This window comes from Danio rerio, chromosome 16 (genome assembly GCF_049306965.1).
Source record: "Danio rerio strain Tuebingen ecotype United States chromosome 16, GRCz12tu, whole genome shotgun sequence".
In the NCBI taxonomy this organism is placed as follows: Eukaryota; Metazoa; Chordata; class Actinopteri; order Cypriniformes; family Danionidae; genus Danio; species Danio rerio.
This window is the reverse complement of record NC_133191.1, coordinates 58771118-58794754: the sequence shown is the minus strand read 5'-3', so window position 1 is coordinate 58794754 and position 23637 is coordinate 58771118. Positions and strand designations below refer to the sequence as shown.

General features: G+C 37.6%; 1 protein-coding gene and 1 long non-coding RNA gene across 3 annotated transcripts; one reads left to right on the top strand and one right to left on the bottom strand.

Annotated features, from left to right (window-relative positions):
• Nucleotides 1-653: 653 nt before the first annotated feature.
• On the bottom strand, nt 654-22617 carry pabpc1a (poly(A) binding protein, cytoplasmic 1a). Of its 2 annotated transcripts, none has more exons than XM_005169771.5 (15): nt 22105-22617; nt 18763-18956; nt 18566-18681; nt 15776-15915; nt 14638-14732; nt 12191-12328; nt 10983-11078; nt 8068-8340; nt 6163-6253; nt 5639-5752; nt 5258-5406; nt 3086-3170; nt 2282-2412; nt 1413-1508; nt 654-966 (listed from the first exon to the last, which is right to left on the bottom strand). In XM_005169771.5, the coding sequence occupies exons 1-14, from the start codon at nt 22295-22297 to the stop codon at nt 1419-1421; spliced, it is 1905 nt and encodes a 634-aa protein (XP_005169828.1). In that variant the 5' UTR covers nt 22298-22617; the 3' UTR covers nt 654-966; nt 1413-1418.
• On the top strand, nt 6253-8326 carry LOC141378101 (uncharacterized). The gene is made up of 2 exons (XR_012391791.1): nt 6253-7113; nt 7551-8326. It is a non-coding gene; the product is annotated as an uncharacterized lncRNA (long non-coding RNA).
• Nucleotides 22618-23637: the final 1020 nt, after the last annotated feature.

Here is a 23637-nt window from a genome sequence, read left to right as displayed (position 1 = left end):
ACTGGATTGCTAGTCTGCATTATTTACAGCAAACTGAGCCGGGAACACCTCCCAAAAGACTTTACAATTTGAACGGCATCTGCCCTTATGTTAGTCTGTTTTTATTATACCCGAGGTTTCCATAATCCTGGACCAGGCCGTATCCTGAGCAGCTGCTGTGGTGGTCATGGAGGACTGGAGAGCATGACTGATTACTGTAAGACCCCAGTGACAGACGAGTCCTCGCATTGATCCAGAAGGGTCAACCTGTACACCAGCATGTGACCTCTCCCACCTGCAGCTTCTCCACGATGGTCGTCCAGCGCCTAGACTGCAGCTCTGCACAGGAAGTTCGACCAGGAAGTAATGGTCGTGCCCAACTGAGCCTGCTTTCTCTCAGGGTTTTTCCTTCATTTTGGTCAATTGGTGAGGTTTGTTCCTCCACTGGCTTGCCTGGTTTGGGATTTGTGGAGCTGTGCATGGATGGATTTGCTCTTCAGTGTTTGGACTTTCAACCACATTGAACTAAACTCTGAGAACTGGACTGACACGGTTAGTTTACTAGAACTTCTGTGTTCAGCTGCTGCCACACAATCCACATTGATAAAGCGCTGGAGAAGTAATGAATATTTCACGCACAAACTGTTACAAAAAAACAAGCACAAACAATAATAAAATGTTTAAATTTTTATTAAGTCAATGTAATTTTTCCAAATGTTCAAAGCATCAACTGCAGGAACAATTGACAATGAGCATTCATTAAGAGGAATAAAAAGAAAGGAATGTTTTGACATTTTCAAAATTAAAAGTTTTCCATTTTTTTGTATGTTTTTTCATATAAATCAAGGTTAAGATGTAGCCTCTCAACCTGGCAGAGATTTGAATTTGGTGGTGTTTTTTTTTCTGTGAGAGTTTCTGGTTTTTCGATATTTATTCTCTTTTTTAATACGATCCTCGAGGAGAAGACAGAGCCGGAGAGCTTCATTTCTGAAACAAGCAGCAAATAAAAACACCTTTACGATGCATTCCAACAAGAGTCAAGCAAAGACACAGATTAAACACCTAAATAAACCTCGTCACCCCCACTTTACAAACACAGACATAACAATGGCATGTTGGACTTAAATGATGGCCAGTCTTTAACGCTTAACTGCACAGATTTAAGCTAGATCTAAAGACGACACATGTCAGATTGTAGCTGAAATGGAAAAGGCTAGAAGAATTAAATAAATGTTATGTGCCTTTATCATATCTGTCAACCCTCTGGTTTTTCCCAGGATTCTCCTGTATTTTACAGTTCTATCCCGCTATCATCCTGGAAAGGTTTTTTCCCGTAGCTTCATATCACAAACACCCAGGGATGCCTTGAGTGAGTAAATAGTGGACTACTGTCCATTTTTGTGTGAACAAACCCTTTAATATGCTGATCTGACCTTGTGTTAGACGGCGGGCACAGCAGGACTGGGCACTGATTTCTGTGCTGCTTCTTTGGCCTGGTGAGCCTGCAGCACTGCTACTGCTTCATCCACCTGGAACACACACATCAGTATTAACCAGAGGAGCGTACACAGATATACACAGTGTGCAGAGAAAGAACAGGAGAGTTTAAACAAGCATGAAGCCTTAAAGTAGCCTCTTTATATTGGCTATGCAAGTATTAACTCAAAATAAAGATTTATATTAATTAATCTAAGCTTGTAAATAAATAACTAAATATATATTGTAATAATTTACTTGTGTGTGTATATATATATATATATATATATATATATATATATATATATATATATATATATATATATATATATATATATATATATATATATATACACACATACACACAAACATATAAACCTCATATATGCATGCTAAATAAAATCAGAAAAATTTACCAAATTTCAACTTCTGTTTACTCTTAAATCCTCTATAAATAATTTACTTATGAATAAAGTATTATCTGTCTTAATATAACCTAATTTTATTCACCTGCATTATATGAATCACTATTCTATTTTAAGTCAAGCTCATTTGAATTTTACTGAAAATAAATATATTTTTTTGAAAAATAGAGAATTTTATAATTTAAACGAAATTAAAGAGTACTTGTAATGCGCTTCGTTTTATTAGTAGGATTTTTATTATTATTTTCTTTATAATATTTAATTACTTTTTTCGTTAATCTTTCTATTAATAAGTCTTTTCTCTTGTGCATGTTTTTATCATCAGAATTTCAGGTTTGGAAAAAAGCATGAAAAATAAAAACACAATATAGATTTTAGGATGAGCAGCAGGTCAGACTGACCTTTGACCTCAGAGACTCCGGGGACTCCAGCATGTGCAGCAGTTCTGAATTGTCGATTTCCAGCAACATTCCAGTGATTTTTCCAGCCAGACTGGGATGCATGTTCTGGATGAGCGGGAACAGGCGCTCACCTGCAATAAAACCACAGCATATCATTACATGCATCACTACAATATCACGATATCATCCGTGACAATCACATGGATGTCTATAATGATACATCACTAATATCCTATGATACTAATAGGCTGAATATTGAAATCAGTTTCTTGACAGTCCACTAGATGGCAGTATAACTTGCAGAACAGCACAGCATATCTTAAATTGCTATTAAATTGAGTTGTTAGTTTATTTATTGCAACATCAGCAACTTAAGGCTACTTTGCAAAATTTAGATAAAATGTTACACATCTACTACATAACTTCAATGTGATACGAAAAAATGAAGATAATAAAGTAAAATATAAATCACAGAATAGCACAAAATATTAATCACAATTCATTTGCAATTTAATGCCACATCAATAACTTCCAGCCATATATAGATATAGATAACCATTTCATAATAACGTCATAATTAATTCAGTAAGAGTTAAATTAATGAATAAACACATTAAAACATTAGATATATTTCCATTTTTCGATATATGATAAACAAATAACTTAATTTGTATAGTGCGTTGTGACAACATTATATGGTGGTGATTCACACTAGTATCACATGAATAAAACATAAAATGCTCTATTTATATAATGAATTATGAGATTTAAAATGTAATAATAATAATAATAATAATCCCTCACCCAGCATCTGCTTCTGTTCCTGAGGAGGAGCTGCAGCCAACATGGAGGCAGTCAGAGGCTCCTGACCCTGAACGTGGACCGCAGGCTGAACACAAACACACAATTAAAACATTAGTGCTTACACACGCATGCACAACTAGCCCTTACACAACTCACCGTATTCATTATTATAGATGCATTTAAAATTTGTGATGGGATACTAATGACAATTATAATATTATTGCTGTTATAATAATAATAATTAGAGTTGTGAACCTATACTGGTCTCACGGTTTGGTTACGATTATCATGCCAACGATTTGGTTCAATTCGATATCTCGGTGCATTGACGATGCTTTCCATACAGTGTTGTATTTTGGGGGATGGGTATAACAAGCTGTCTCTATAAACACACACACAGACACACAGCACCACACTGTCTCTCATTCACACGCATACACAAACATAGACAGCACCAAACAAACACATGCGCACACACGCCACGCGCTTGCTCGCTCTGGAGTGATATTGTGAGACCACCCACTCTTGTTAAAATTACAGTTACCGACCGCTCCCACGATTCATTCGGAAATTTATTCCCACCCGCATGAAATCTGGTCGAGTCTCGCAACAATGCACAGGTACAGCAGCTGGAATGTATATAGCCGAGAGGAAAATAGAGGGGAGGAAAAGTCACGCCAGCAGCCGAGAGGAAAAGTCACACCAGCAGGTGAAATGGGCCACAGTGAGAGAGAGAGAGAGAGAAATGGAGTACTTTCATTCCCTCAATCGCAGTGAAATAGGGGCTTTTGCTGTATCTCACAGTGAAAGACTGTACAGAAATAACACACACACGCAGTTGGACGAGGAGTGTTGTAAATACCGCGCTCACCTCCCTCGCGACAGAGTGCATATGAGGTAAATGACGTCAGTACATAATAACCGGATATGATTATTACTGAACCGATAGCGAATTGTCCGCGTCTGCATCGCGGTGCACCGAAGAAACTATTCATTTTAAGACCCCTAATAATAATAATAATAAACAATAGTATAGTTACTACAATTATTAATGCGCTACTTTGTGTTAATTACTGCAATCAGTGTTGGGCAAAAGTAATCGCAATAAACAGCATTCAAAATAAATGTTTGATTTAAAATAATGGCGTGTACGATGCATGTACAAAAATGTTTCGAATAGTTCAGTTTTTATGCATGTATATCATTAATAAATGAACAAAAAAATATGATATTAAAATCATCAATTATTTTGAATGGCGATGAAGCTTTGCCCAGCACTATTAGCAATTTATGAGGATTTTCTCTACGCCAAATCAGACATTGATATGTAGAGTTGCTAATTTGCAGACTTTTATATGTATGAATTTTTATATATGCATGTATCAGAGTTCATATACATATTTACTACAAAAATTCCAGGACTTCCGTTAATTTTCATGACCCAATGTTCATGAAATGTCTACATATACGTGGTAAATCAGAGAAACGTTTAAATTTATTACAGCATATCATGAAACGTGCAATAGTTTCAATTCATTTTCATATCCATGTTAAATAGATGTAAATGTATTTCCATGACTTTTCTAAAGCGGGGTGTTTGACAGTGGGCACGACATGTCTGAAGAGCGGGGAGGGATCCATGGGTGAGAAGGGTGCACGACTTATTAGAGGACCGGGAGGGAGACGCGCGATTTCAGGAAGATTATCACTCGTTTATGAGCATTATGAGTCAAGCAAATGCAGAGACTGCTGGAACTTCTAAGAGACTTGGGATGTCTGAATATCACATTTAACAACTATAGTGAGACGCGATCCAGCAGTACATCCTTGATAAACTGCCCGACGTGCACTGCTCTCTGGAGCTCAGAGGAGCGCATGACAGCATGTGGGGTCACGTGATGTGCGTTTTCAGCGGACGGAGCTCTGTTCAGAAATGCTAGGTAAAACACGGTGTGGATGTGGATCACTTCCGTTCTACGTACGTATTAGTGTAAAAGGGGCCTGGGTGTGTATTTTTGCGAGTGGGTTTGCAGCGTGGGTGTGGAGGAGGATTGGCGATGCCGGCTTAGCTTCATGTTGTCTATTGGCCATCAGTGATGGACGATGGCATCGTCTATCAGCTCAACCCTAGTATGCATGCATGTGTGCGTTGAGGTCAGAGTGTGTTCATACCTGCTGCATGGGCACCTGTGGCTGTGTGGGCATGTGCTGCTGTGGGTTTCGGACTCCAGGAGCATATTTGTACTGCGGGACACCTCTGACCTGTGCCGGTCCTGTGGCGGCTCCAGCGGCGGCTGGGCGAGGACCCATCGCCTGAGAACCTGAAGAGAGGGAGAATATTATTATGATAAACTAACATATTACAAACCATCTGCATTTGCGGTAACTGGTCTCGACAAAAGAACAAATGTTATTGTGAGATAGATGAATAAACCATATTGCTAAATAAGAGTTATACATAAAATTGTTTTGTGTGTGTGAGAGAGAGAGAGAGAGAGAGAGAGAGAGAGAGAGAGAGAGAGAGAGAGAGAGAGAGATGCATTGATCACTCACCCATCCTCTGAGACGTCATCATGCGTGGGACCTGTGAGGCCGGACGCACCGGATTGAAGGTCTGTGGACGGGGAGCAGACGGCCTGACAGCGGCGTTCGGCATATTCTGGAAATCTGGAGCAGAGACCAAAAGTAAACCATGAGAAAGAGTTGAGTTCATAGCCACATCAGCTTCTCTGGCTGTGTCATGGGAAACTACATAAAATGTACAAACATTTTTAGAAATACAACTTTAACATAATAATAATAATAATAACAATAATAAGAGGTTTAGAACAATAAAAAGGCATCAATAGCAATAAATAATAACAGATATACATTTAAAACGGTTTAAAAAAAAAGTACATGCATGTCTATACATACACATTCACGCTAAGCCAAAAGTGCTCCTGCCATTGTTATTTTGGTGAACATACTAGAATAAAAATGTTTGTTTTTGTTTACACAAATAAAGTAATAAACAGGAATGCCCAATAACATGTTTTAGGATGATTAATATTTATGAAGTGGGCGGGGCTACTCACGCTGAGGGCGGACACCCTGAGTGGCCCAGCGAGGACTGGGGCGGAGCTGCGCCAGCTGACTGGTGGGATAATAAGCAGCACGATTCTGAGCCTGTCCATCACACACAGAAAAACAGACAGCGTGAATAAACAGTAAAGGTATAACAAACAAATAACTATTCATGGCAACTTCACTGATATTGATTACAATGAGCAAATTAAATTATTCAAATAAGAAAGCTAAAATGTAGCTCACACATCTCACTGATTGCGTTGTGTTGCTGCACAAAATTAGTTGCATTGGAAAAAAGTTTGACAAACCGTGCGTGCGTGTGCAAGCATATATTTGAGAATCTTTATTTATATTTAGATATAAAATTTATTTATATGATACTAATTAATCAAATTTAAACGAGTAACAATTGTTTTGTTGATTGTTTGTCTGTGCATGTTTGTATCACACACATTTGTCGAATTTCCTTCTTTTTTTTTTTTTTAGATTAATCATTCGCCCAGAAATAGTTAAGAAAAAATTGCATTCCTATGTTGTCAATTTTAAAATTTTGTATAGATATCAAACTGAATGAAACCGATGATGTGATAACCAAACTATAAGACCAACTTAGAAACCCTCTATAAAAAAAAAAGCACCCTCCTTACTCTAGCACTAAATTCTCAAGATTATTAGCAGTTCCTCTGTTTAATGAGCACTTGTCGCTAGGGATGCCACGATTCTCAATATAATATTGAACTGTACGGTACGACCTCCACGGTTCAATATGCGCTTGTGAATTTCGGTTTTCTCGGTTTTGCGTTTAAATATACTATGTGTGTTTTATATCTCCCTGAATTGACTGTGTGTGCCTGTAAATCCATGAGCTGAGATGAGGAAACTCCTCCCCGCGAGTAAATATCCAATCACTGTGCTCTAAAGTTAGGGGGCGCTTGACCAACATGGCGAGTGGCGGTGAAGTGAGGCGACAGTACAAGGAAGCGGTGGTGAAGTGAGGCAACAGTACGAGAAAGCGCCGGCGTCTTTCAAATCTGCGGTGTGAGGACATTTCGGTTTTGCAGGTTAGTATAAAGCCAATAGAAGAAAAAATGGTGAATAAATAATAACTGTGTGCTGCATTGCTTTACAGGTATGACCATGACTGCACATCTGCAGCGCATCACCCAGCAATATCACTGTCTGAAGCAGGAGAGCAGAGAAGCTAATAAAGTCCTCCAAACAGCAACAATCCCTCACTGAATCCTTCCAGCACACAAACCCAACTGGCTCAGAGACACATAAAATAACAGAGGCAGTGCGGGTGATTACTGCTGAAGATTTGCAGCCGTTTTGGGTGATTGGAGATGTGGGCTTCTGTCATCTTATAAAAGCACTCGATCCGCGTTACAGACTACAGTCTCGCATGTTTCCAGCACAGAGATAATGAAGATGTTTATTTATGTTTACTGAAGGACAAATATGTTTATCTGTAATGGCCAATTTATCTTTATTAACTCCACATGTGTGTTTATTCTCAAAGTGGAGGATTTCATGTGTTCTCCAGTTTGTACATGGGCTACAGCAGCTGTGAGATTTCAGTGCTCATTTATTATACAATACTCTAGGCACTAGTGCACTTTTCTTGGCTTTTAAGTAAAAACAAAATAAGTATTGCAATAATTTGCTTTTATTTTTTTTCTCAACCTCTTATTGCTCCTATTGCCTATAAAATAACAAAGAAAACACAAGTCAAGCCATCAGAACTCAACCGAAAACAGTGTTAAAAAACCGAGGTATGTATTGAACCGTGGGCTAACTGTATTGTTGCATCCCTACTTGCCTCTGAATGCATGCACAATTGTAAGTGGCTTTGGCCAAAAGCTTCTGCTAAACGACTAAACGTAAGAGTGAGCAGTGTGAAAGTGGTGTCTGACCTGTGGAATAGCAGCCATGAAGTATCCCGAGGGCGGTGCTGGCTGGTAGGGGTTGAGGACGGGATTGGGGACGGCTCTGACGCTGGCCATCCTCTGCATGTACTGGCTGGTGAGATGCGCCTGCCGCTCCTCTTTCCTCTGAGCCAATGCTACGTACAGCGGCTTAGTGGCCACGATACGACCGTTCATCTCAGTCACGGCTTTAGTGGCTTCCTCAGGAGACGAGAAGCAGACGAAGCCGAAGCCTTTACTGCGGCCGCCCTCCATCATCACCTGAACACACAAACAAACATCAAGATTAAAATAAATGCTTATTTTAAAGACAGCGTCTTAAATAAAGATTGAATGAATCTTAGGGCGCTTTCACATCTGTGGTTCGCTTCATTCGGTCCAGATCAAGGCCAATAAATGATAGACTGAAGCATTGTCTGCCGTCTTTTGGTCGTCTTCACACCACACTGATTGCTTTGGTCTGAACCAGTTGAAAAGAACCAAAATGCAGTCATGTGACAAGCCACATCACTCATTGGCCAGAGGTTGTTGACCATATTTCCTAAACGGCTTTTCAATTGGTCAGAATTAATGTGCAGGAAAATGCCAATGAAAGTCCCGCAAGTAAACAAACTGGCAGACACAAAGTCACTTTTGACTATGGCTGATCGTTTCCCTGCTCATAGTACACTATATAGTTTATATACAGGGCTTTACATTCACTTTCTTGATCACCAGCCACAGTGGCTAGTAGATTTGCAAAGTTACTAGCCACTCTGCATTTTTACTAGCCACAATTTTGTTGGGAAAATATTTGTATATGCATAAATATGACTTTGACATGCTAAAATTACTTGATTTACATTTTGTGTTTTGTGTCCACATGCCTCATTCATTTCACATTTTGTGTGTCGTGTATGAGCACATGGGTCATGGTTTCAGTGTTATACTGCAATTAGTTTTTATTTCACATCACTTTTCAGAACTCAAAATTAAGGATTTACCTAATTTATTTCTGACCACACCAAACAATAATTATTTCCACAAATTTTAAATGTGTCAAAACAAGCTAGATATAACTGCATACTGTACTTATTATTTAACAAAACATTTCTTTTAAAAAAACCCAAAGAAAAACAATCGACTTTTAAAAATAATTATTGTTACGTATCAAAAATACGCACAGTAATCTGTAGTAGTAATCTCCTCACTAAAGGTCTCTCAGATCACCAGTTAACTACACATAAATGGAGAGTTCATCTCATATTAAAGCAATGTTGTTGTAAAAAAATGACAATTTAACCATATAAACCAGGGGTGTCCAAACTACGGCCCGCAGACCATCGGTGGCCCGCAATCAGTTTTGTGGCGGCCCGCGAGGCTTTTTATAAATATCAATAGAATCTGGCCCGATATACAAAAACTTAATAAATAACCACCGGGTGTCGCTATTACATGCATTCACTTAAGCAGCAGTTCTTGTTATGATCTATCTATCTGTCTGTCTGTCTATCCACACAGTTGAAATTCTGAATTATTAGCCCGTCTTTGACTTTTCTTTTTTTTTTTTTATATATGTCCCAAATGATGTTTAATAGAGCAAGGACATTTTCACAGTATGTCTGATAATATTTTTTCTTCTGGAGAAAGACTTTTGTTTTATTTCGGCTAGAATAAAAGCGGTTTTTAATTTTTTATGAACCATTTTAAGGTCAATATTATTAGTCCCTTAAGTCTTCAGAACAAACCATTGTTATAAAATAACTTGCCTAATTACCTTAACTTGACTAGTTAACTTGATTACCCTAGTGAAGCCTTTAAATGTCACTTTAAGCTGTATAGAAGTGTCTTGAAGAATATCTAGTCTAATATTATTTACTGTCATCATGACAAAGAGAAAATAAATCAGCTATTAGAGATGAGTTACTAAAAGTAATATGTTTATAAACGTGTGGAAAAAAAATCTTCTCTTCGTTAAACAAATTGGGGAAAAAAATAAACAGGGCTAATAATTTAGGGGGGCTATATATATATATATATATATATATATATATATATATATATATATGCATGCGTGTCTGTGTGATGTATGTAAAATTTGGCCCGCGACAACGTTTTTTTTTTTTTTTGCATCTGGCCCTCGGCCCAAAAAGTTTGGACACCCCTGATAAACAAAAAACTGTAAGCAAAATAAAAATAAAGCAAGTGAAAAACACTGTGATAATGGAAGAATGATCAGATGGTTAAGGTCAACTAATAATCTGTTCAAAGCGAAAGCAGCCGGTGCTGCTTACAAAAAGACACATTTACAGCTCTTAAAAGCAGCAAGACTGTGCGTGTGTGTGTGTGTGTGTGTGTGCATTAGCAGAACTGTTTTGCCTGACTATTTGAAAGATCCAAACAATGTTTGTTGCACTGTAAACGGTAAAGGCGCAATTAATTAATCAAATCAATAATTAATCAAATCAATTAATAATAATTAATAAATAATAATCAAATCAATTAATTAATTTAGCTAAACTGTGACCTGGTCATCTTCTGGAAATATTACCAACGATCCATCAGGTAACGTTTTCCCTCTCTGTTTAAAACTGTTGGTAAAGCACTGTCAACAAATATTTCCTATACATCCCATATCCAACCACAGCTAGATTAATCCAGAAAGGCGCAGTTTTAGTTCTGTTAGTTTGGATCATATTCTCACCACAAACAAACCACTTCTAAGTTTGTTTGAAAGTGTACCGAGACCACTTCAAGGAGGTCTTGTACGCATTTTTGGTCCGCTTATGGTGCGCACTCGAGTACCATTGCTGCATTCACACCTGCCCAAACGAACCGCACCAACAAGGAAAACTAACTCTAGTGCGATTCAACAGAGCTAAATACGGCAGGTGTGATAGCACACTTATTTAGTTTGTTGGTACCTTAGCACTGGTGATGGTGCCGAATGGTGAAAACTCCTTCCTCAGGCGTTCGTCATCCAAACCATCATCCAGATTCTTCACATACAGATTGACTCCCTGTAAAAAAACAAAAAATATTGTCATGTACAAGCATCATAAACCCCCAGCAGACCACATGAAAACCTCAACTCTGAATAGTGTGCCTCACACAGGTGAGTGAGCTTGAAAAACCACCTGTAGAAAACAAACATTATTCATTATAATAGTTGCGTACATTTATAGAGCACTTTTCTAGACACTCAAAGCGCTTTACACATGGGGGGGATCTCCTCATCCACCACTAGTGTGCAGCATCCACCTGGATGACCAGACCGCAAACCATACACCAGCTGATTGGTGGAGAGGAGATGAAGCCAATTATGATATGTGGATGGTTAGGAGGCCATGATGGACAGATGGGCAGATTTGGCCAGGATGCCGGGGTTAAACCCCTACTCTTTTCCGAAGGACATCCTGGGATTTTTAATGACCACATAGTCAGGACCTCGGTTTTACATCTTATCCGAAAGACGGACGGAAAACACTTTACCCTTATTCTGTGCTCGAGAGACACTTCCATACTCAAAAAAAAAACATGGGTCCCCTCATTTCAGAAGCAAAATATTTCAACATTATCTACTTATACACACAAGAAACTGGGGTTGACTCAGTTGTGCTGAAAAGGTGCAACAACCACAAAAAAAGACACTAGTGGTGTTTGGGGTCACCTATTGAAAATGAACAGGAATGAACTCTGGCTTGAATATTCTGACATCTACATGAAGGTCTGGTACTATAGACCATTTTGAGGGACGTAAACAATAACATTGGTTCCAACGCATTTCCTATTTTATATTTTTAATTTCTATAGCTTGACAATTCAATCAGAGCCACATATTGATAAATTATGTTATAATTGCTGTTTTAACATTAAGTTATGGTTGAATTGACTCTTATTACAGTTATGAAATGGTTTAATAACAAGCAGGAAATGTGCATCACCACATTGAAATGGCCTATATAACAAATGCATTGCAAAAATAATACTCGTACACACAAACAGCATTTGTTTAAAATTTGGCAGGCCACAAATGTAAAACAGGTATGAAGGGTGCCCCAATTGTAAGTCATTCTGGATGAAAGCGTCTGCTAAAGGTGTAGGTGTACTGGTCAGGCTGGGGTCACTTCACCTGGTAGCGCGTCATGCGGTCCTGCTTCATCTGCTCAAACTTGCGCTTGAGCTCTGTCTGCCGTTCTCCCTTCTTCTGCGCTCGGCCCACATAAACCTGCTTCCCGTTCATCTCTTTCCCATTCATCTCATCCACAGCCTGAGGAAAACACGGAAAAACACATGAGCTGCATCCCAATTAGCATACAGGTTGTTATTAACAGCTTTGCTTACACTGTAAACTGTCCTAAAAGAATATTGAAATGAGTTAGCCATAAAGCAACTAGAAACAAAAACACAAAAAAACAAAACACACAAACATCTGAGTCAAACAACTTGACAAAAATAGACCAAATAAATAAATAAATAATCTCAATTGGGCAAATTTTCAGGAGGTATAAAAATTCTAGGAATCAACCCATGTGAGAGTCAAAAAATTAAGAAAAATAGAATCAGGCAAGGCATGGAAAAACAAACATGAGCCGCGTCGCAATACTAGCATACTGTCCATCCTAAATGGCAGTCAAAAACTTTAGGGCAGGGATGTCAAACTCATTTAATCTCAGGGGCCACAAAGTCAAATCTGTTCACAAGTAAACCGGACTGGTAAATTCAAGGTATACAGTATGTAACTTATAATCAAGCGATGTATGTGAAGCTATGATGTGAAGACAGGTGGGGAGAGAGGGGTGCGCGATTTCTGGGAAATTATCATTCGTTTGCAGGCATTCGGGAGTCTCTATGCATATGCTGGAGATTCCCGGAACTTCCGGAAGACTTGGGATGTCTGCAGAACGATATCAGGGTGTCTCGTGAAGCACTTTAAATAAGATTGCTTGGTTTATTTGACTCCTGATACCTGACATCTTTTAGCTTTCAACAGCGCATCAATATCAGGCGTCACATCCTGAGTGGCAGCCAACTTCAGGATGTGATTTAAGTGTTTGTGCATGGGGTTTCTTTTGTTTATGCTCATTACAAAGAATATTTGCTCATAAAGATATGTGCTTCCAAACATAGTGGCTGATTCATATGATCTCATTCGTACAAGTTAGTACAAATTGCTTCTCCATCAATGGCGGTTGGGTTTAGGGGTGTGGTTGGGTGCCATGCCTCCTTTTCAAAAAGGTGCATTTTCATCAGACTAAACTCGTACAAACTAGCCACTAAACTGACAAAATGTACAAGAGTTATGTTTCCTCGTGAAAACACCTCGGTGTGTTATGACGGGGTATAGATGTGGTCTTTCTCTCTGAGAAAGCTGTCAAACTGACGCTGATTCAGGTTCCTGGATCGGATGAAATTAAGAGTTTGCAGTATGACCCTAAATATGTAAAGTGTGGATTTACATATATTAACGACAAACAAGGCTTAAAACCTCAGTGTCATATGTAGTGAGGTGCTCCCACAAGAGAGCATGAAACCTGAATTAAAACAACATTTAAACCAAACATCCCAGTTGCAAGGACAAACCTGTGGACTATTTTCAAAGACGACTTTAATAACTGAGGGCATCACAAAAGTGCTGAACATCTTCATGTTCAATGAAAGTACAGGCATTTTGCACATCTTACTGTGCTCACCATGTACCAAAGGCCAAGCCCACACAAAAGCAGAAGAGCTAATAACTGGTGATTATTATAAAAATGGTTATGATTAATCATTTAACTTTAATTTGCTGGTTTGTTCTGTTCAACCGGATCAGTGTTAATGATTTATAAACAGTTTAGTTAATGGTAACCTAACCTTTACTTACACTATCCTGTTTACAGCATTTGACGTTTTTACTGCGTAATATTTCTATAATTTGATACATTTTGTTAAATGACAGCAGTAAAACGTTGTTTATTCGCAAGTCTTGCTAATTTTTTTGTGATTTGTCTGTCCCTAGTTGTGTATGTTAACAAATAAATACAAATGAATCATAATTCCAAAAATTGTATTATAGTTCCTAAAAATTTGGGTTGGCTTGATGAACATGTAAAAATGTGGGTCCCATGGCCAAACCAGTTAAGAACCCCTGCTTTAGGGTGTTTCAAAATAGCGTATATTGAAATGAGTCAGCATAAAAGTAAAAAAAAAAAAAAAAAAAAAAAAAAAAAAAAAAAAAAAACTTTAGTTGTCAAATTTAACAAAATAAAAAATTGAATTGGCCATAATTATTTGAGGCGTCCAGTAAGACAGTCAAAAAATAAAAAACAGATCCAGTCAAAACATTAAGATTAGTCATTATCGAAACTTACCAATCTAATGTTAATAAAAATAAAGAACAGACCAACTAGACATTAAAAAGGTCATCCAAACCCACAAATTTGATAGCGACAACTAAAACTAAAAAAAGTAATGATTAAAATAAGAAATAAAAAGAGCAGCAAATTAAAAAAATACTGAAAAATTTGACCATTAAAAAATAAACATCTGCGGCATGTCTACTGAATACAGCACTATAGTCATCTAATCTCCACTCACTCTCTGTGCATCCTCATGTCTCTCGAAGCTCACGAAACCAAAACCTTTGGATTTGCCGCTGTCGTCAGTCATAACGCGGATGCTCAGCGCTGGACCTGAGCACACAGAGGAACATCAGAAATCAGATTCATACATGAACACAGTATATACAGGAACCAGAGTGAAACTGAACACCTTTAACATCTTTTATTAAGACTCTTTTTAAAGCTGAACTGCACCAATTTAACCAGTAACACTGGCCACATTTTAACCAGTATATTCACTAAACGCTCACTGTAAGAAATCCTAATATCAATTCAATTCAATTCAGCTTTATTTGTACAGCGCTTTTAAAATGTAGATTGTGTCAAAGCAGCTCCACATAAATGGTCATAGTAACTGGATCAGAGTAGTTCAGTTTTTAGTGTTTAAGTTCAGTTCAGTTTAGCTCAGTTCAGTGTGGTTTAAAGTCATCATTGAGAGTCCAAACACTGAAGGGCAAGTTCATCAATGAGTAGCTTTTCAGATCCTGAACCATGCAAGCCAGAGGCGACAGCGGAGAGGAAAAAAACTTCACCAATAGGACTAAAACATTTCTATATTGAATTAAATGCTAATCCAGCAGGGGGCACCAACAGAACAGCAGGAATAACCACGCTGGCTTAGTCACTGCAGTAAATCTAGCAGGATTTTATCAACTTCATAAACTACACAGCTAGTTTATTTAACCCCTTCAAATGCAAAGCGATTCAGAATGCACATGTAAACAAACAAGGTGATCTCAGACCCCTAATACAGAGGGGTCAATATTTATTGAAGTATTTACAATGGATGCAATGATCAGTATCAGTTTGCTCCACTCAAAAAGTTCACCCCACATTCAGAATTATGGATTTTATACACCCTCAAGCACCCTTGGTGTGATTCAGACATTTAGTAAGGTTTTATTAAATGCTGTTAAATTTATGATACTGTAATATCATACGGTCATTAATAGAACTCTGCTGTCAAGTTATAATAATAACAAAAGACGTATCGCAGACGACAGTCTCAAATGAGGTTGATTAATCTGAGTTCTTTTGCAGTTGGGGTGTGAGCAAGATCCTGCTGACACCCTGATAAAGAACAAAACCATGCACTATCAGAGAGAAACACTCACCGTATTTGCAGAAGATCTCCTTCAGCTTCTCGTCATCCATGTCCTCCCCGAAGTTCTTGATGTAAACGTTGGTGAACTCTTTTGCACGGGCGCCCATCTCTGCCTCGCGCTCCTTACGGGATTTGAAGCGACCCACAAACCTGTAATGTCAAACAAATCATTTAGATTATTCTGTGATTAAATCACACAGTAAAACTTTATAAGCTGTTATAGGTTTCATAGAAGATTTGACTGTAAAAAGCAACAAAAAGGTAAAAGGTAAATGGTTTTCAGAATGGACCAAATGGACAAAAAATTATAATAATAAATTAATTACAAATTTGAATGACGATTTTGACAGCAACAAACAAAAACAGAATGGTCTATTAATTGTTAATTAAAATAGAGCAATTTAATAGAAAACAGCGGCCAAAATGTGTACAAAATTAACAGGGCTCAACAATAAGGACTGCCCAGGGCCAGCATGCAAGACGCTCGGGACAGTATACAGAAAGGTTACTAGCCCGATTGTCACTAACGTTTAATTTGGCTGCGACTGTTTGTCAATTGCGTGCTTACATACCCAGACATTTGTTTCGGAACCAGTCTCGTTTGCTCAGTAAGCGCGGTTCGTGCTTATGTGAATCCCGCAATCGTGCTTGAGTCCGCACCAAAACAATCGGTCTAAGATTGCCAGAATGAGGGGGTCTTGGCTCGACTGAGCGGATCGATTGTAGAGAAACAAAACGATCCAACGAACCAGCCTATATCACAGTGTATTATGATTGTGTAATGGCCATATATACGGCTTTATGAAGAGAGAATGATGAGTAGGGCAGGATGCCATTTCTACCGGCAAATGTGCGTTTCATGTCTAATATGAAAGTGAAAGCATGCTGAAATATTACCGAGTGCTGTTCATCCGTTGACCGAAATTACAATGATAATTGTTCCATATTTTAATCTTCTATTTTGTATTAGGCCGATTGCTTTCATTTCAACACCTGGAAAGAAAGATCAACATTGCTTCATGATCTGACTGTAGTCCCGGTGCTGACGAGAAATGCCCCCCCACACAGACCTCCTTCATAGACTTTCTTTAGCATTCTTAGTCTACTTAAAAAAAACCTCAAAGGTCGTAATTAATTAAAATGTAGGCTAATATGATTATTATGTTGAAGGATTAAGCAATAAGAAGTGAAATGCATTTTAAATCTAGGTTTACAAATAAATGAAAATACAAATATTGACAGTATTGTAGACTGATGTAATCAGCCGGTTTATAAAATTAGGCATTTCGGTGGGCTTTAAACAAACAAACGAACATAAAATTGTTGTAGTTTTCAACTAAACCCTTCACTTTAGGTAATATAATCAGTATTGTGATTAAATTAAATCATTTTTAAATCGTCAGTTGTATTTAAAGAGAAGTTATGCTGAATAACTAAATGGCTAACTTTTTGGTGGAGCCAGAGAAAATTTTGGCAAGGCAAGAATTATAGTGCCAGTAGAAAAAAAAATCCCTAATGTTGAACCCTGAATAATAATAATGAAAAAAATAATAATTATTGCAGAAACTCAACTCTTTTAATATATTGAAAGTTTTTATTAAGACCTTTTACAATTCATTTATTAAAAGTATTTTGTAATTTTCCTTTATTTGTTGGTTTTCTTCACTGTCCATAAAAAAAAACAAGAATCGTCTTCAAGGCATCGTTAATTTGTGTTCAAAGATTTTGGGAGTTCCCCTGCGAAGTCTTGCATACTATTACGAACAGCAGGTGTTGAGGATGGCACATAAAATACTAGGAGACAGAACACATCCCTTAAATAAAGATTGAGCGGATGCCCCATGTTTGACGTCTAAGCACAATAAAACGTTCCACAAATCGTTATAAATTTACTTTTGTGCCTGAAGCAATTAGGTTATGTAATAAATGTAGTTAATCGATGGACTATGATTTGTTTTTTGTACTTGCTGTTAAGTGTTGATGTTTAGTGTTAAGCGTGTCATTCTTGTTATACTATGTGTGAAACACCACCATGTCGAAATGAATTGCTCCAAGAGGATTAATAAAGTTTTAAACTTAAACGTAACTATAGCCTGATGGATGGAGTTTGCAGGTAGCAGCGTTTGCCACATATTAATCACAAGATGTTCTTTTTAATACTTCATATATTCATCACAATGTTGTCAGTCGTGCAACTGCAGCGCGTTCACCACTACAAAAGGGTTTGCATTCACGAAGATTAAACTAATGCAGCTAGTGAAAAGACAGTTGCTATTAAGATGATGTTTGCAAATAACAAGTTATACGTCAATTGTTTTAAACTATTTCTAAGTGCTGCGTTAAGCATTTTTGAGAAAAAAGTCTGCGTGAATAACTCCTAAATAAGCACATTTGGTGAACATTTTGCAATAAAAACTGGTTGCACGTCAACAATTTAATGCACAAATGCTCCCAAATATATTTTAAGCTTGCATAGATAAGAGTTTGGGCGCATATGCAACTGAAACTGTCACAATTTCCAGCTCTGCAATTCCAAATTCAAGCAGTTTCAAGCACTTTATCCAAAATCCAAGCACTTTACTAACCTTGAAAACACTATATTAAAAATCTAGCATTTTCCAGGACCAGTACGAACCCTGATGTAAGGCGGTGCATAAGAATGCAAACATGCATCACATCAAACCCACCACAAAATGAAGTAAAAATGCAATTCCATAAAATTACGCTAGAATAAACCTCCACACAGCACACTCCACACACATCAGTGAGTAAATGCAGGTTAATTGAAAAGCACACTTACACTTTGCGGTCATTGAGCAACATGCCGTTCATTTTCTCGATGGCTCTTTCTGCGGCCTCGTGGGTCTCAAAGTGCACAAAGCCGTATCCTTTGGAGCCGTTCTCATCACACACCACCTTCAGGACAAGACAACAGCGGCTCTGAGCACCAGCACAAACACATGCACTGCACACATCATTACAGACGCTCATCATTACCTTGCAGGACAAGATGTTCCCGAAGGCGGAGAAGGTGTCGTACAGCGCCTTGTTATCGATGGATTTGTCGAGGTTTTTGATGAAGATGTTACCCACACCGCTCTTCCTCAGCGACGGGTCTCTCTGACTCCACATGATGCGCACGGGGCGACCCTTGATCACGTCAAAGTTCATGGTGTCCAGAGCACGCTCGGCTGAAAATAATCATGTTGGCATTATTATTAAGCTTAGTGTGACATAATAAACACTACAGTACTGTAAAAGTATTGCACTATTAGAGTTAATAGCAGGTGATGCAGCGCCACCTAGTGCTTCAGTCTGGATAAAATGTGAGAAATAAATAGGTATGCTTAATTGAATTGAAAATAAAAGTAAAGCTGCAAGCAGCATTGAGGGGCCCAAGCACTCGTGAACCACCAGAACATCCAATACTATAGCTGATAAATCCATTAGATCAGGGTGGACATTAAGAAAACACAATTTAATGTGCAATTTAACAAATAATAAGAATATTAACTGGTATTAATACTAATAATTTTACATTACTGCGAGGGGCGTGGACGTCAATTAAATACAATTTCATTGGTAATTATATAAATAATATGAATAATACCCGGCATGATAACTGTTTTTAAATTACTACGAGTGGTAGTAGTTAAAAAACACAAATTAATTGGTAATTTAATAAATAATATGCATAATTCTTGTTGTAATTACTGTTTAGACATTACTTTGAGGCTCGGGGTAAGTTCAGACGTTAATAGAGTACCCTTAATGGGCAATTTATTAAGCATCATTAATAATTCTTGCTTTACTGTTTTTACATTACTGTGATGGGTAATGTTAGTAAAAGATGATATAAATATTATGAATAACATGCTGTATAATAAGAATACACCACCTAGTGCTTCAGTCTAGGTAAAATGTGTGAAATAAATACTTAATTACATTTACACCCATGATCACATCAAAGTTCATGGTGCTCAGAGCACGCTCGGCTGAAAATAACCATATTAGCATGATTATTATTGAGCTTAGTGTGACTGCAATGATCAAACCCTACAGTACAGTGAGAGTATTGCACTATTAGAGTTAATAAAAAGAGATGCAGCGCCACCTAGTGCTGGAGTCTGAGTAAAATGTGTGAAATAAATGCTTATTTACATATAAATGAAAATAAATTAAAGCTGCAAGCAGCATTGATGGCCTTGTGAAACACCAAAACATTCAATATTATAGCTGATAAACCCATTAGATTTTGATGCATTAGATCAGGGGTTAGAAAGAAAATACTATAATGGGTCATTTAACAAATAATAAGATTACTGGGTATAATTACTGCTTTTACATTACTGTGAGGCGAAGAAGTTAAGAAAACACAATTTAATTGGTAATTTAATAAATAATATGAATAATTCTCGTTATAATTACTGTTTATACATTACTGTGAGAATCGGGGTAACGTTAGACATTAATGTAATTCCATTAATAGGCAATTTATTAACAATTCCAGTAATAATTACTATTTCTGACGGGTAATTGTTAGTAAAAGACTATTATAAATATTATGAATAATATGCTACCTCGTGCATTAGTCTAGACGAACCGTGCAAAATAAAATGCAAATAAAGCTAATTAAAGCTGCAAGCAGCATTGAGCGGGCCAAGCCCTTGTGAAACACCAAAACATTCAATATTAAAGCTGATAAATACATCAGATCAGGGGTAGATATTAATGAAATACAATTTAATGGCTAATCTAATAAATGATATGAATAATACTCTGTACAATGAGTGTTTTTAAATTACTGTGAATGATAGAAGTTAAGAAAACACAATTTCATTGGTAATTTAATAAATAATATGAATACTTATTGTTATAATTACTGTGAGACTCCGGGTAACGTTAGACACTAATGAAATACCATTAAAGGACAATTTAATAAACATTATAATTCTTGCTTTACTGTTTTCACATTACTGTGATAGGTAGAGGTTAGTAAAAGACGATTATTAATGTTATGAATAATACACTGGATAATAATGATAATACGCCACCTAGTGCTTCAGTCTGGGTAAAGTGTGAAATAAATACTCATTTACATTTACTTACAAAAATGAAAGTAATTAAAGCTGTGAGCAGTATTGAGGGGGGAAAGCACTCGAGAAAGACCAAAACATGAAATATTATAACTGATAAACCCATCACATTCACACATATTAGATCAGAGCTAGACATACATGAAAATATTTTGTTAAATTGCCCATGAAATTGTATGAATAATACCAGGTAAAATACTGTTTTTACATTAGTGTGAGGAGTAAACGTTAGTAAAATACAGTTTTATTGGTAATAACAATATGTATAATACTCTGTATAATTACTGTTCTTGCATTACTGTGAGGGGAAGATGTTAATAAAATAGTTTAATGGGTAATTTAAGAAATATGAACAATACCTGGCATAATTACTGTTCTAACATTACTAAATTTCAATATAATAAGTTAATAACCAATAAATATAATATTATTAATACTGTATATTTACTGTTTTTACACTACTGTGAGGGTTGGGCGTAGAGGTAGACAGTAATAAAACTCAATTTCATGGGTAATTTAATAAATGCTATATATAATTCTCGTTTAAGTTACTGCATTTACATTACTGTGAAAATTGGGCTAGGGTAGAGATAAATGAAACACATTTTCATAGGTCATTTAATAAATAATATCAATAATTCTCTATAATTACTGTATTTACACTACTGTGTGGATCAGGGTAGCGGTAGACGTTAATAAAACACCATTAATGGGTAATCTAATAACCCTGATGAACAACTCTTGTAATAAATTAGGATTTTTACATTACAGTGATGGGTAAAAATGAGTAAAAGACGATTATGATGTAATAATAAACATTATGAGTATCACTCTGTATAATTACATTTTCACATTACCTTAAGAGTAGGAGTAGACGTTAATAATAAAATTTAATAGGTCATTTAATAAATAATTTAATTCCTGCCAACTTCCGACCGCAGCTGTATCTCCTCTAGCAACAGCAACTACAATCCAGGAAAGGATACAGCTACAACCGGAAGTCGGCGAGATTCATATCATTAACCACCCTAATTAAATAGTATTTTATTAACGTATACCCCTAAGCCAAGCTTCACATTAATGTACAGTATGTACAGTAGTAATACAAATAATTAACTTCTGTCAGCAGCTGTATCCACGCGCGCACGCGACCGAGCAGTAATGGCGCCCGCGAGCGTCCACTGGTTAACGTTAGCTGTGTGTTTAGTGTTTAACTAGATAACGTGCATCTCTCTTCTCTTACCGTCTGCGGGCTGCTGGAAGTTGACATAGGCATAACCTAGCGAGCGGCGGGTCATCATGTCTCTGCACACCCGGATAGACAGAATGGGTCCCGCCGGACTGAACTTCTCATAGAGCATCGCTTCCGTCACGTCCGGGTGTAGATCGCCCACATACAGGGAGGCCATCGGGTAACTGGGCGCGCTGGGGTTCATTTTCACGGCTGGAGGGTTTTAAACACTGCTGGATTTCCGATTGTCCGCTTTTCTCAGGCTCTCCGGTTTTTCCGTTTTAAAGATGGCGGCGGTCGCGGTGTTGGGTCTCCTCAGGCCTGCTGCTGCTTCTTCGTCTATTAAACTGCTCTACAACACTCGTCGCTCTGCTTCGCCGAGGTCTGCGGTAGTAAAAGTAGTTTTTTGTTGGTGTTTTTTTCGGTTTTGTGATTTTTTTTGTTTTTTTCTTGGTTTTTTTTTATAAGATGTGTGCCGAGGCTCTGAGGCACACGCGCTCTCTCTCGCACCGCACAAGGTAGGGGAAGGAAGCGGAAGTGCGTCGCTGATAAGAGCGCACGAAAGCCGGATGTTGCGGGGTGTATCTTATGTGTTACGTAAGCGCACAATAAGAGCATAGAAGAGAAATAGAATAAAAGCACAATTTCACACACATTTGCTAGGTCGTCTCCTGTGTTGACAGTTTATTTGTATTTATTTTGATCTCTTAATGTATTCTGTGAAACTGTTGGAAAGCTAAACATCTGAGATATGTATAAAATATTACAATCAATGTTTTTATTCCCCAGATAATCTTTAAAATGACTGAATGTATAGACACTGCTGTGCTCTCATTCATTCATTTTCATCAGAGAACTCTAGTCTTCCTTCTCCCCAGACACTTCCTCCAGCTCCTCCGGGGGGATCCCAAGGCGTTCTTAGGCCAGCTGAAAGACATAGTTCCTCCAGCATGTCCTGGGTCTTCCCCGAGGTGGGACATGCCTGGAACATCTCAGATAGGCGTCCAGGAGGCATCCGAAACAGATGCCTGAGCCACCTCAGCTGACTTCTCTGGATGTGGAGGAGCAGCGGCTCTACTCTGAGCTCCTCCCGGGTGTCAGAGCTCCTCACCTTGTCTATAAGAGTACGCCCTGCCACCCTGCGGAGGAAACTCCTTTCAGCTGCTCGTCTCCGAGATCTTGTCCTTTCAGTCATGACCCAAAGCTCATGAGCATAGGTGAGAGGAGGAACGTAGATTGACCGGTAAATCGAGAGCTTTGCCTTTCAGCTCAGCTCCTTCTTTACCAAAACAGACCGGTACATCGACTACATTACTGCTGCACCAATCCACCTGTCAATCTCACGCTCCACCCTTCCCTCACTCGTGAACTCGAGCTGTGCTCTTGTTGATGGTATTTTTATTACATTTTTTTGTTTCTATTTTTGTCTTTATTATTAGATTTTTTTCTGTTTCTGTTTGCATGTTTGTTTGTTTTAGCAATCAAAAAATAAATAAAAAAGATATATATATATATATATATATATATATATATAAAATAGAAAAA